The sequence below is a fragment of the Glandiceps talaboti genome, chromosome 1 (genome assembly GCF_964340395.1).
Source record: "Glandiceps talaboti chromosome 1, keGlaTala1.1, whole genome shotgun sequence".
Taxonomy (NCBI): domain Eukaryota; kingdom Metazoa; phylum Hemichordata; class Enteropneusta; family Spengelidae; genus Glandiceps; species Glandiceps talaboti.
In genome coordinates, this window is record NC_135549.1 from 14,748,946 (window position 1) to 14,763,455 (window position 14,510).

Genomic DNA, 14,510 nt, shown 5'->3' on the forward strand with positions numbered 1-14,510 from the left:
AAACAAAACAATTCACATTTTTCATTGACTTTTCAAATATATTTTTCTGATTATTTTATATTATAGGTATGGCATTTGCTATGTTGGCCAATATGCCACCTATCTATGGACTTTACACAGCTTTCTTTCCCATATTAGTGTATGCATTCTTTGGTACTTCAAGACATATGGCATTTGGTAAGATATGTGTATAGTTCTAAACATTTGGTGATTGTGTAGTCTTTAACAAGTCAAACTTTTTGCTGGTTGTCATAGAAATGTTTAGACTATAGCATACGTTGTGTCCCTCTCCCGCCCTCGCTGGAGAGGGGTTGACTGATGTGTGAGGGTGACCATGGTGTAACTTACAGACTAAAAAACGTTTCATAAGATTAACTTTGCTACAAAAAATTCAGAATAATGTAAAATGAAGCGTATATTTGCTGTCTATCTAACTGTCTCTCTGTCTGTCTGTCAATACCATTAGACCGATTGCCTTTGCATTTGGTGGGGACATATCTCATGTATTTGGTGAGTGTAGATAGGGAATTGTTCAAATCAAAATAATCACAACAGAGGTGTGTGATTTGGGTCAAAAAACCATAACCTCAACTGAAATTTGGTTAGTATGAGTATAAATCTGAGTATGAATCAACTTTTCAAGACAGAATAAAATCTTTCCAAACAAATCCTGGAAATTACATCATCAATCATTTCCCAAACACCAAAGTTGTGCTACAACACCATTGGCACTATTTTTTTTAGTCCCCGCCAGACGAAGTCCGGGACAGGGACTTATGGATTGGGTTCCGTCTGTCCGTGCGTCCGTCCATCCGTCCGTCTGTCCATCCGTCCGTCCGTCTGTCCCCAGCCGTTTCTTGGAGATGCCTGGACCGATTTTTTTCAAACTTGGTACAGGGGCAACATACGGCATACATATGCACGTCAATTTGTTTCATGATACGATCCAATATGGCCGCCTGGCAGCCATTTTGTTTGCAAATTTTCCCTGTCTAAAGCCATAACTCATACATGCTTGAACAGATCTCATTCAAAGTTGGTATTAGGACATTGTTCTATGACATACATGTGCACATTCATTGTTGTCATGATACGATCCAATATGGCCGCCTAGCAGCCATTTTGTTTGCGAATTTTCCATGTCCAAAACCATAACTCGGACATGCTTGAACAGATCTCATTCAAAGTTGGTATTAGGACAGTGTACTATGACATACATGTGCATATCCATTTCATCGTGATACAATCCAATATGGCCACCTGGCAGCCATTTTGTTTGCAATTTTTCTATATCCAAACCCATAACTCAGACATGCTTGAACAGATCTCATTCAAAGTTGGTATTAAAACAGTGTTCTATGACATACATGTGCATATCCATTTGTTGTCATGATACGAGCCAATATGGCCGCCTAGCAGCTATTTTGTTTGTGAATTTTCCATGTCCAAAGCCATAACTCGGACTTGGTTGAACAGATCTCATTCAAAGTTGGTATTAGGACAGTGTTCTATGACATACATGTGCATATTCATTGTTGTTGTGATACGATCCAATATGGCCGCCTGGCAGCCATTTTGTTTGCGATTTTTCTATGTCCAAAGCCACAATTCAGACATGCTTGAACAGATCTCATTCAAAGTTGGTATTAGGACAGTGTTCTATGACATACATGTGCATATCCATTTTCGTTGTGATACGATCCCCCATACATGACCCATCCTTTATTGTTGTAGGCATGTTCCATGTCCAACAAGCAGACACAACATATCTAAGTCTGTTTGATTTAGGTTCACAAGTGTTGTTGCATGATCAGAGTAGTGATAATTCCTTAAAACCCAATCGTAGTGGGGACTATGTCATTCTCAATGACTTGTTAATTCCTGACTCCAAACAACAAGAAATATCTTGTCTGCAACATGTTTCAAATTGCTTTATGTCTTCTGTAAAAAATGGACTGACACATGTTCAAGGAAAAGTCAGATTTGTTTCTTTACCAAGGTGATATTTTATCACCCAAAAACAAAAGTTGATAGAAATAATCGATACAAATGTACAAAGGGCAAACATAAGTTTGACTGGACTTTTCCTGTTACTCAGTTATGAATTTAGTCATGTCGAGGCATTTTTTCATCAAAATGTTTCACTTGCGGACGTATACTTTCTAAGTTCATAATTCATATTCTAATTTGCATATTCGTGATGCCTATTTTGCACACATTCATACATTTCAAGTTACAAATCTTAGATTTTTATATTCATAGGTACATTTGGAGTTGTCAGCTTAATGGCTGGTGGTGCCGTTGCCAAAGTGATTGGTCCACCCCCTGATGAAGCCCCTACCATGGGTGGAAATGATACTGCCCTATTTTACAATATGAGTAATTCCACAGATGATGGCTTTGATTATTACAGTGAGAATATAAAAGCTAATCTTGCATTAACATTCATGATAGGTATTGTCCAGGTAGGTCAAATTCTAATCAGTTTTACTGATCTTTGTATTAGCCCCAATGGGCAGAGCCCAGAAGGAGGCTATAGCAATGACCCATGTCTCTCCGTTCATGTGTACATATGTACAACTCTATATTTCAGACAACACACGCCACTCAATTTCATCCAGACAAATTTATTGATTAAAATCCGTTGCTCAGTTTTCCCGTGGGGACAGAAACTTGATTCGAACCAATTGAACTGAATAAATTCAGTTTGAATCGGTTTTGAATCGATTTAGGTGGGGACAGGTCTAATGTTATATCACATATATGCAAAATATATGCATTTAAGATTATATTGCTTTTATACAGCTAACATTGTCTATGGATTGATTACATTTACAGTCACCACATACTTGGCTCATAAAACTAAAAAAGTAGATTTCACCATAGACCCTACACGAAAGGGTCTATGATTTCACACATAGTTTGACCACTATAAACAGTTCTGGCAAACAATGAAGCTTTTCTTGGGTGTTACCATGCAGCTGTAAAAGATGATCGATTCTTATATAGAAATAATTTTTATTGATGATTTGTACTTATTCAAATTACAGATAATCTTATCAATACTCCATATGGGTTTTGTCACCATCTATCTTCCTACACCACTGATCAGAGGTTTTACAACTGGCGCTGCCTGTTACATCTTTACAAGTCAAATCAAATACCTGTTTGGTTTATCCAGCTACATTCCACTCTACACAGGGCCGTTTTCATTAGTTTATGTAAGTCCATACAAACTTTATCCAGCTACATTCCACTCTACACAGGACCATTTTCATTAGTTTATGTAAGTCCATACAAACTTTATGCATTGTAAAGTGTTTTGGATTTATGTTATATTATAAAGCTTGCGATATTCTTTTAATTTCGAGAAATCTTATCAAAGTCAACATCGAATTAAATAACAGGATAGTATGCATTTTAGGCTAGAAAAGTATGATACTGTTTATTAGTCCCCGCGGACGAAGTCCGGAACGGGGACTTATGGATTGGGTTCCGTCTGTCTGTCCGTCCGTCCGTCCGTCCGTCCGCAGCCGTTTCTTGAAGATGCCTGTACCGATTTTTTTCAAACTTGGTACAGGGGCAACATGCTATGGCATACATATGCACGTCAATTTGTTTTATGATACGATCCAATATGGCCGCCTAGCAGCCATTTTGTTTGCGAATTTTCCCTGTCTAAAGCCATAACTCAGACATGCTCACACAGATCTCATTCAGAGTTGGTATTAGGACAGTGTTCTATGGCATATATGTGCATATTCATTGTTGTCATGATACGATCCAATATGGTCGCCTGGCAGCCATTTTGTTTGTGAATTTTCCATGTCCAAAGCCATAACTCAGACATGCTTGAACAGATCTCATTCGAAGTTGGTATTAGGACAGTGTTCTATGACATACATGTGCATATCCATTTTCGTCATGATACGATCCAATATGGCTGCCTGGCAGCCATTTTGTTTGTGAATTTTCCATGTCCAAAGCCATAACTCAGACATGCTTGAACAGATCTCATTCAAAGTTGGTATTAGGACAGTGTTCTATGACATACATTTGCATATCCATTTTCATATTGATATGATCCCCCATACCCGACCAATCCTTTATTGTTGTAGGCATGTTCCATGTCCGACAAGCAGACACAACATATCTACAAAAAATGTAAGTCTGTTTGATTTAGGTTCACAAGTGTTGTTGCGTGATCAGAGTAGTGCTAATTCCTTAAAACCCAATCATAGCGGGGACTATGTCATTCTCAATGGCTTGTTTCTAATTATTTGTTTGTTTATTTTTGACTTTCAGACATATGTTGATATTATTAAGAATCTTCCAAACAGTAATTATGTTGAAGTCATCATGGCAGCATGTTTCATCGTTGCCATAGCAATTGGTAAATACCTTGCTGAGAAATACAAGGAGAAACTCAGATTTATGATGCCAATAGAGTTATTGGCAGTCATCTTAGGCACTCTAATCTCCTACCTTATGAAGTTGAATGAAAAACATGATGTCGACATTGCTGGAGAGATTCCAACGGGGTAAGCCTACTGCCAAGTCAAATCACTCTATCCCTATATTCTCAAATTGGGGGTTTGGTGATTTTTAGTTTTACTGCAGTAGTGATATCGTGACCTTCTTGTCACAGTATCTAGCTGCAAGTGATAATTCCAAACAGTAACATAGTAATCTTAAAATAATTTCCAATTGTAAAATTTACAGCATTTTTGCAACCATCCACTTTCATAGGCTTTTACAGTGAAAATACTGTAAACTTTTTACATATTTTACTGGAAAAAAACAACGTGAAAATAAATAGTGGCTAAAATGCCATTTTGTATATAAACACAATGTACAGGATTAGAAATTAGTAAACATTCATCTTTGGGAACTACTGGTAGTTGAAGACTGTAAAATTCCAAAAATTTTCTTGTGGTGAAAATATGTATGTTAACAGTATAACTGGATTTGTTGACAGCATGTACACTCCACAGAGTCGGTTTATAGTGGCATGTGTGGAGAACAGATATCAGAATTGCTGTCAACCTCCAAACCAAGGGGATGATTTTACAGAATGTTAGATAGATGACTGTCTGCAACGTTTACATTTACACATACTAGTAAGAAGTTAGAACATCAATGTCACAAACATTTAATGAAGAAAGTAAAATTTGGGGACTGAACACCCCCCCCCCCCCCTCCACCCTTATTTGAAGTCTTTACAATTTTATGAAATACATGTAATTTCCTATGTTATCTTATCTAGTATACCTCCGCCATCATTACCAACAAGTAACTACATGTCAGCTATGATAGGAGATGCCATTGCTATTGGCATTGTAGGATTCTGTGTGTCCATTTCTATGGCAACTATCTTTGCTAAGAAGCATAATTATGAAGTGGATGCCAACCAGGTGAGAGTATAGAAACATTTCATAGTAATTTTTTGTGCTGCTTTTTTAGAAGGCTTTGTACTATAACTGGCTTTCATTATATATACTCACCATATTGTTTTATGATACCATCTGGTCAAGTGGCAACCATCTTTTTTTTGGTAAAATAAAAAATGTCTACAATATCTGGAAAATTATGAAAATGTAGGGTCAGTTTAAGTACCTATATTTGATAGATGCAAATATATCTTCTTTATTTTTTGTAATTTGTGTGATTTTCTTCTCCCCGTGTCTAGGAGTTTCTTGCCAATGGTATGGCGAATTTTATTAGTTCATTTTTCCACTGTTTTGTGTCCGCCTGTTCATTAGCTCGTATGTTGATAGTGGACAGCAGTGGAGGAAATACCCAGGTAAGATCTTCATCATGGTATATATCTTTCTATGTATCGTTATGTTCATTTTATTATTCATTTTGTGCGAAAACGCAGTCAAATTTCATTAAGTAAATTTTACCTTGTAAATTTATGTCTTTCAATTTTCAGTTTTTTAAACGATTCAAATAAATTGGTTCAAAAATTGATGCAAAAGCAAAATTAAATAAATTGCAATCCATTGCTCAGTTTTCTAGTGGGTACAGAAACTGGTCTCGAACCCATCCAGCTAAATCAATTCAGTTTGAATCAGTTTGAGGGCTGTTGTATTTATATAGTCATGTTCATCCATCATTACACTAAAGGTTTACCTTTGTTCTTATCAGATTGCTGCCTTTGTGAATTGTATTGTGATTTTAGTTGTGCTGTTAGCCTTGGGTCCATTATTTGAAGCCTTACCAAAGGTAAGAATAATAAATCAATTATACACACTGGGGAAAGCTGTGCAAAACTATTTATTATCTATACCTATATATAGATATGATGTGAATGCCTCTAGTAAACTTTTACCAGATTTGATGTGAATGCCCGTAGTAAACTTTTATCAGATTTGATGTGAATCCTAAGTTCTCATAAATTTTTACCAGATTTGATGTGAATGCCTCTAGTAAACTTTTACCGGATTTGATCTGAATGCCTCTAGTAAACTTTTATCAGATTTGATGTGAATCCTAAGTTCTCATAAACTTTTACCAGATTTGATCTGAGCGCCTCGGGTAAACTTTTACCGGATTTGACCTGAATGTCTCTAGTAAACTTTTACCAGATTTGATCCAAGTTCCTTGGGTAAACTTTTACCAGATTTGATCTGAATGCCTCTCGTAAACTTTTACCAGATTTGATCTGAACTCTTTTAATAAATATTACTAGATTTGAACTGTAAGTTTAATCCAAAGAATTTGTCTACCAACATTCGTTTTAATTGAACCAGCAGCTTTTTTAAAAAATGATGGCACAGTCAGACAGACAGACAGGCAAACAGTCTGCATATCCCCCCCACCCCCCACTGAAGCAAAAATTGAAAGGTTATGCTAAGATAAAAAGGAAGAAAATATTGCACAATGAGAAATTATTTTTCAAATGGAAATTCACCTGTGTTGGTAAACCATAATATTCAATTTAACTTTTGTTCCAAACACAACTTGACAATTTTACCTGAAATTTTTGACTACACACTTCAGTCTTTGTCAACAGATTGAGCCACTATTCAGTGGGCCTAAATGAGGAAATTATTTTTTATGTCAATTTTTTGTCTATGCAGGCAGTTTTAGGATCTATTGTAGTTGTAGCTCTGAAAGGAATGTTTAAACAATGTGCTGATTTACCTGTATTATGGCGAACATCAAAATCAGACTTTGTAAGTATCAAAAATCATTTATTTCTCTTTCCTATTGACCGACTCTTTCAGACCATTGAGGGTGGAATAACAGAACATATCTTACAATCTAGATGCAAATCAAACTTGATGCCATATCGTCAGTATTTTCTGTTTTTTTTTTATGACATTTCAACTTTGTCTTTTCAGTCGGGCATCACTGTTCATGAACCAAATCTTGTCAGCTGAATATGAACATATACAACAATGTATTACTTCATAGAATGTTATCTGTAGTTTTGATTGGCAGATCAAATTCGACATAAACTTGACAGTTTTTATTTTTCTATTTGTTGATATTCATCTTTTTAGCCCCAATGGATGAAGTCTGGGGTCCTACTACCAAACTTGGCACAATGTCAGATACAGTAGTCCACATATGCACATCACTTTGTTTCATGATCTCCACAGTAATGACTGATTGGTAGCCATATTTGTAATAAGAAATTCAGAATATGAAGTCAAAATGTTGAGAACTATATGTTTGACAAAGACTTGTTAATTATGCACTTGCATAATCATAAAGTTTGTTTTGCAGTGGATATGGATTGTCACCTTCATTGGTACCGTACTCCTTGGAGTGGACATTGGTCTCGGTGTTGGGGTGGTATTTTCCATTCTGACTGTCATTATACGATCACAAAGACCCAAAGTCAGTTTGTCAGGCAATGTCAAGAATACAGATTTATACAGAGGTTTGGAAGACTATAAGGTAACTAAAAATAATTACATCTTTTACACAAACCTCAAAGTGTTCAAAATGTAAGCAAAACAGTAAATAATGAAGAACATAACTTGTAGGCAAGCAAGTTTTCATCCATTTTGTCTGTTTGAGTTTGTGTTTTTATTTGTGGACTTTAAGACTATACAGCAGTCAATTACTAGTACACAACTGAAATAGTTTATAATACAGGATACTTTATTGAACAAATGTATTACTGTTGCTCGACATAATTTGGCAAATATGTAAAATTCACAAATATGGACAGTATGTAGATATACACTGATTTGGTTCATTTTGGCCAATAGAATTTTTTTCAATTCATTAGATTTAGTTTGTAGGAGACAAAAAAATGACCTAGAAATGACACAAAGAAAAAATGAACTAGAAATGACAGGAGAAAAATAAACTAGAAATGACACTGCTTTTATCCATAATTTGCAGGCTGATGATATAGAGGGTGTAAAGATCATATCATTTGGTTCTACATTGTATTATGTTAACTGTGAGTACTTCAAAAAACAAGTGTACAAACTGACACAAGTCAACCCTGTGTCAGTGTTGGCTAGCAGACTTAAGATACAAGCTCAGATGAAGAAACAAGCACAGAAAGGCAAGAAAAATGGAAACGTGACAGAGGTTAGTAAAATAAAGAAAACAGAACTGAGATTTGTCTGTGTTTGCTAAAACTTTCTAAAAACACTGCTTAGGTATTCGTATAGAGTAGACTACAGCATTCTATGGTGAGTAAATCATGTCAATATCCATTGATGGATTAATGTCAACATGTCATGGTAATAATGAAGTGATTTTACTCAGCCTGTTCAATGGATTGCTTCACCCAGTGTTTTAGAATGACCAAAGTGCTCCTGAGAGTCTCTGATCACTCCCAAGTAAATGTAGGTTTATCCTTTATCTCCCAAGGGGGTATTATTTGTAAATAAGTAAGTACTAAATGGGAGAAAGAGGATAAAAGGATCTCAGTCAGATAAGTTCGCATGAAGCAACCATTTCAGGGGATGGTGCTAATGCCTATAATCCTCTTGTCAGCCATAGTACCACGAACAGCACAAACAACAGATGCAAGCATAGCACCATGCCATTGGACAACAACTGTGGTCACATGATATTGTCAGTTAGTTACAAGGGTAAATAGAAGTGAACTGGATCCAAACTCCACAACAATAATTTTAATTTACTCCTGTCTTTAGTTCGTTGAAAGTCATCTCACTAGAATAATATTGAACCTTAAAATTGCATAAGTAAGAAGTTTCGAAAAGGTGTGAATGCTTTCATATTTTGATGTAGTATCTGACAATCCTATCACTCATGCATTCTGAAGTGTTCTCTAACTTGAATAGAAGCACGTTCCATATGTTATCACATATTTTTTATACATAAGTAAATACATGTTGAAATGCTTTTAGGATCAACAGATTTACTTTGTGTTGCATTTCAGCCACCAAGTGAACACAGCATGAAGCTGAAAGACGCCAACAATGATAACAGCTTTGCAATGGATTTCATGGGAAGTCTGCACACCATTATCATAGACTGTGGTTTGTTTAATTTCATTGATTTGAATGGTGTGAATACTCTGATACAGATGACAAATGATTATCAGAAAATAGGAGTTCGAGTACTTTTAGCAGCTTGCCAAGGTAAGGGAGAGCCGTTGTCAAAGAGTTCCTTTTGTAGTTTGACAATATAAGGTACCTAGCTGTATGCTCTAGTTGATGAATAATAAATTATGTTGAGTGAACTGTGAAGTATGGGTGAACTTTTCTGGGGTCATAATTTTTTCGTACTTGACTGTACTTTGTCTGAATCTTTTGTAGAGGAAATTCTACATTCCATCAATTGAACTGTTTTGTTGTTGTCGTTGTTGTTTGTTCTAAGGCCATGTTTCAGAAACTTATTTGGTCATGTCAAAAACTTTATGGTTTTTCTAGTAACATCGAAACAAGTTTAAATCAATGAAGTACAGGATATGTATAGTTAAACAATGAAACATTTATCTGTTTTGTTTTGTTTCGCTTTGTTTCATTTTGTTTTACTTTTACTTTTGTTTTATTTTCGACAAATATAATGATTGCATACTGTAACATTATATGTGTAGTATTTATTTGCTTGAAATTACTCTCAAACTCACCTATTGTAGTGAGGAAATTGCTACTACTTTTTTAGATAGATTTGTTAAGAAATGTAACAGAGATCCAGGATTCAATTCTAGATTTTGGCATGTATGTTATATCATATCGGTGGAGCCCTGAAGGAATTGTATGCCATGCACAAGCCAAGTTGAACAAAACAATATGGAATTTTTACTCTGGTCATTCTACGTCACAACAACACACATCTATGTCACGACAATGTGTGTATAATATCTACTTATGTTAGTATCATTCTTTTGTTCTAGACTAACTTGTTCTATAGCTCTTCCAGTCAGGCAACTAAATTTTAATCCTAAGCCAAGCTTTAAAGTGGGCATATGGATGAGGATTTGATATTTATTTTGGATTTTGGATTTATAAAACAATTTTATCATAAATGGCTTCCTACTTGAAAAATGAATGTAAAATAACACAGACAAAGTCTGTGTTTGTAACTGAATGCATTGCAAAATGCTAAAAAGTTTGTTTAAAAAGTTTGTTATTGTACATACAATAACAAATATTTTACACATATATCAGTCTTTTGCAATGTATTGAGTTACAAACTGATTTGGTATATGTTGTTTCACATTCATTTTTCAAGTACGAAGCCATAATAAAATTGTTTTATAAATTAAAAATCCCAAATAAATACCCAATCATCATCCATATGGTCACTTTAAAAAGAATTGATTCATATTCAGTCTAGTTTTTATATGTGACTGTAGTATTATTTATTAAGACAATCCTTGTGAATTTAATCTCTGTTTCTTTGGGTTTGCAGACAACGTGAAGACAACTTTAGAAAAATGTGGCTATTTTGAACAAGTGAAAACTGATGGTGTACCTCTTGAGCGTGTGTTTGTCACTGTTCATGATGCCATGCTGTATTTGCAAACAACTCTGCAGGACAAGGTATGATATATGTATTGAAGAAATTTGGTAACCTGAAAGGTATGAAGGGTAGGCAGTAGTTTTGACAGGTATAATTTGTAGACAGCCTTGTAAAGCAAGTGATGATGAAGTAAGTTGTTTGTCAGCTAGCGCTTCACTTAACATCCAAAATGTGTTGTCAGGAGGTCACTTTTTGTGACTTTATGTCATGTCAGTGTGACACATTCATTGTCCACCAGGATGTGACTGGGTTGTGATGTTGGTATCATAGGAAATGGACAATCTGATGGTTTGTATTAAACATGCAAGACACGTTAGACATTTGTGTGTGTGTTTGTTGTTTATTTTTATTTGTTTGTTTGTTGCTTGTCATTTATCTGTTTGTTTTTGTGTTTTTACGTTTGTATATGTACATTATTCCAGATGGACTAGGAATCTGATGTGTTCATGCACAAAAGTGAGTTCTACTTGTAATTAGTCCATTTTGGTAGTCAATTTAGCTATTCCTCCACCCCCCAACAAAAGAAGAAGAAGGAATTGTGAAAGTTACTGTTCAGGTCAACAGTGGTAGTAGTAAAGATACATTCTTGTACCTCGACCACGGATTCTTATTATTACTATGTTTTACCGATCTGATGAACATGTTTAAGAAAAAGTTGTAGCAGTTACACATAACAGTGGTAATGAATTAGTAAAAATGTCTGATATACAAACACATTGAACATTGTAAGGGATTATATCAGTTTGTAAGGCTTCCTGCCCTGTGTTAACATGGTTACAACTTGCCATGATGGCAATCATATTAAAATCACCTTAAAAAGTACATTAGTAATATTCTTGGGTCTCCTCTGTCTTGAGCGTGTGTTTGTCACTGTTCATGATGCCATGCTGTATTTGCAAACAACTCTGCAGGACAAGGTATGATATATGTATTGAAGAAATTTGGTGACCTGAAAGGTATGAAGGGTAGGCAGTAGTTTTGACAGGTATAATTGTAGACAGCCTTGTAATGCAAGTGATGATGAAGTAAGTTATTTGTCAGCTAGCGCTTCACTTAACATCCAAAATGTGTTGCCAGGAGGTTAATAGAAGACTAATCTCACTTGTTGTGACTTTATGTCATGTCAGTGTGATACTTTCAATTACCTTGTAAATAGGCAAATCAATATGCCAGTAAAAGTAACTTAAAGTAACATAGGTACATACCTTTAGTTTAAAATGTCAATTGGACAGTGTGAGAATGGAGTCCCAATTTACTCACTCTGCAAGTAAGATTCTGTGGGGATCACAACGAATACTATAAGTTGTCGGTAATAGCTAGAGTTATTTGTACAACATTTCAGAGTTCATGATAATAATGAATTCGTTCCATTTCTCATTCTATACATTGTAATTTAAATCAAATCTAGATATTTATTAAAAAGATTAAACTAGAATATGCAGGTATTATATATTTATATAGTATATATTATTAACACAAATATGAAACAACACAGTCACTGTGGAGTTTTTTGGTTGATATTCACGACAGCAATAATTAGGTGGCCATTCTGATGTTGATTCTTAACATACAATGTACCAGATTTAAAACAATCTGAGTGTCATCATTCAAGTCACAGTATTCTGTAGATGTGCCAAGTATTCTAAGTTTAGTGTATGTAAGTATGTAAGTATGTATGTATGTTTAGTGATGTGTATCAGTTTGTGGTTCGTCTAGAGGGGAAGGATATCTTCTGAATTCACAGAGTTTTATAGTTGAAATCAGATTCACATTCTAATTCAGATTTCTTTCTTTTTTCATCATCTTTCAGGATGTGAATATCAACAAGAAGGATATATTTACCACAGGACTGTGAAGTCTGTATCAACAGTACAGTTAAAGTGGCCGGAGTCGCTGAAGGAGTCTATACCAATATTGTGTTGTCAACTCAAGTGTTAGACACTGTCCTCTCTTTTAAACAATGTCAAAGGTACCAAGTGAAGATCGATCAGACTAACACACACACACACACACACACACACACACACACACACACACACACACACACACACACACATACACACACACACACACACAGAGTTCTCTCTTCATAACATTTAACAAAAAGTGGAGAAAATTATTTAATGGTAATTATTAAGCAGTTATGAAATATATGCAATTGAGATCATTTACATACAAATCAAACAAATAATTTTAATGTATTTTAAAATAAAATGTATACTATTCCATTTTACAATCATCAGTGATAGCTGGATGCGACAGTGTTTCATTATCATCCATTTTTTGACCCAGTTGTTATAATCAAAGACCGTAAGTGCCTGAAATAGGGTTCTCATTAATTTTTTATATCTGATACTACTAATAATAAAGGTATTTTCGACATATTTATCATTTGTAATATGATATATATCTGATAGAAATAAATTAACGAATATAGTCTTTCATATATTGCAGACAATTAACCAATATTGATATCGTCTTCGTCATAGTGTGTCATTTCATCATGTTGGAGCTGTCCACTAATCTCCTAAAATTTAATCCCAGGAACTCTACATACCGACTCAAAATATCAAGTTTTGCTATCTTCAAATTTGGAAATCATTATCGTTCAGAATGTTTTTTATTTGAAATTAAGCATTTTTGTGCTTTTCTCTGTTGTTTGTTTGTTTGTGATTTGTTGAAGGTAACATTCTGTATATTCAAAGTATGGCGTAGCACAATCTTTAGATGAGACTGGCTGATGATAATCAGAGATTAAAATAAATATATGAATAGTTATAAGACAAGGACCAAAGAGCATATTGAACTCTGGTTACCTTGTCGCTCCACAGTGTGAGCCTGTCCAATTGTGAGGCCACATTTTGACATTGTAGATTTAGTTTGTATTATCTTTATACAAGACTTTGTATCTGGACTTTGATATTTTTATCAAACATGTTAGCTTTCATAACATTTCTTAAATACTCCATATTCTTGTTACCCACTGTGCAGTCATTTTCAAAAGAAGTATCACAAGATTGTACTCCACATTTGGAAAAAATGAGGGTAAAAAATCATGTAGTAGTGCGTGAAGCCGTCAACAAATAAGGCTACTACACCTCTGTATTAAGTTGTAAAAATTAAACAGAAGTTAGCAGAATGTTTTCAATGATTGGAAAGGTAATCATCTTTTGCCATGAAACTCTGGTGAATGAATATTCTGTCAAAGAGGGCAGTAGTACTCAACTATCATTGGCTCTCATATCTGGTCCAGAAGCTGTCTCTGAACAGCACCCCTAGTGGCCAAACTATGTAATCATTTGTCTTTCTGATAACCAGACTATAAAATCATACAGAAACCAGAAAACTACCAGACTTTCATTTCTTGGTTTGAGGTTTGTACCAAATATTGAAAAAATACGACTTGCATTTAAACCTCATTGTGCTAAACATACAAACATTATAGCTGTATGTAAAACATATCAGACTTAATTTCTTGAATTTTAAACGTGTATCAATATTATTCTGTTTTACTTCTATATTTTGGATTTGTCTGAAGCTTC

The 14,510-nt window shown here is 34.8% G+C and overlaps 1 protein-coding gene across 1 annotated transcript in view; it reads left to right on the forward strand.

Annotated features, from left to right (window-relative positions):
- The window catches only part of LOC144433552 (prestin-like), a 29,772-nt gene extending 16,955 nt beyond the window's left edge, over positions 1-12,817 (forward strand). Inside the window, exons 3-16 of the mRNA XM_078121874.1 lie at positions 67-177; positions 2,263-2,465; positions 3,051-3,221; positions 4,306-4,541; positions 5,267-5,414; positions 5,690-5,803; positions 6,151-6,228; positions 7,086-7,181; positions 7,738-7,911; positions 8,365-8,559; positions 9,380-9,581; positions 10,858-10,988; positions 11,391-11,424; positions 12,779-12,817. Of these exons, the coding sequence (XP_077978000.1) occupies positions 67-177; positions 2,263-2,465; positions 3,051-3,221; positions 4,306-4,541; positions 5,267-5,414; positions 5,690-5,803; positions 6,151-6,228; positions 7,086-7,181; positions 7,738-7,911; positions 8,365-8,559; positions 9,380-9,581; positions 10,858-10,988; positions 11,391-11,399 (1,868 nt within the window). The 3' untranslated portion in view covers positions 11,400-11,424; positions 12,779-12,817. The remainder of the gene's footprint in view (positions 1-66; positions 178-2,262; positions 2,466-3,050; positions 3,222-4,305; positions 4,542-5,266; positions 5,415-5,689; positions 5,804-6,150; positions 6,229-7,085; positions 7,182-7,737; positions 7,912-8,364; positions 8,560-9,379; positions 9,582-10,857; positions 10,989-11,390; positions 11,425-12,778) is intronic.
- Positions 12,818-14,510: the final 1,693 nt, after the last annotated feature.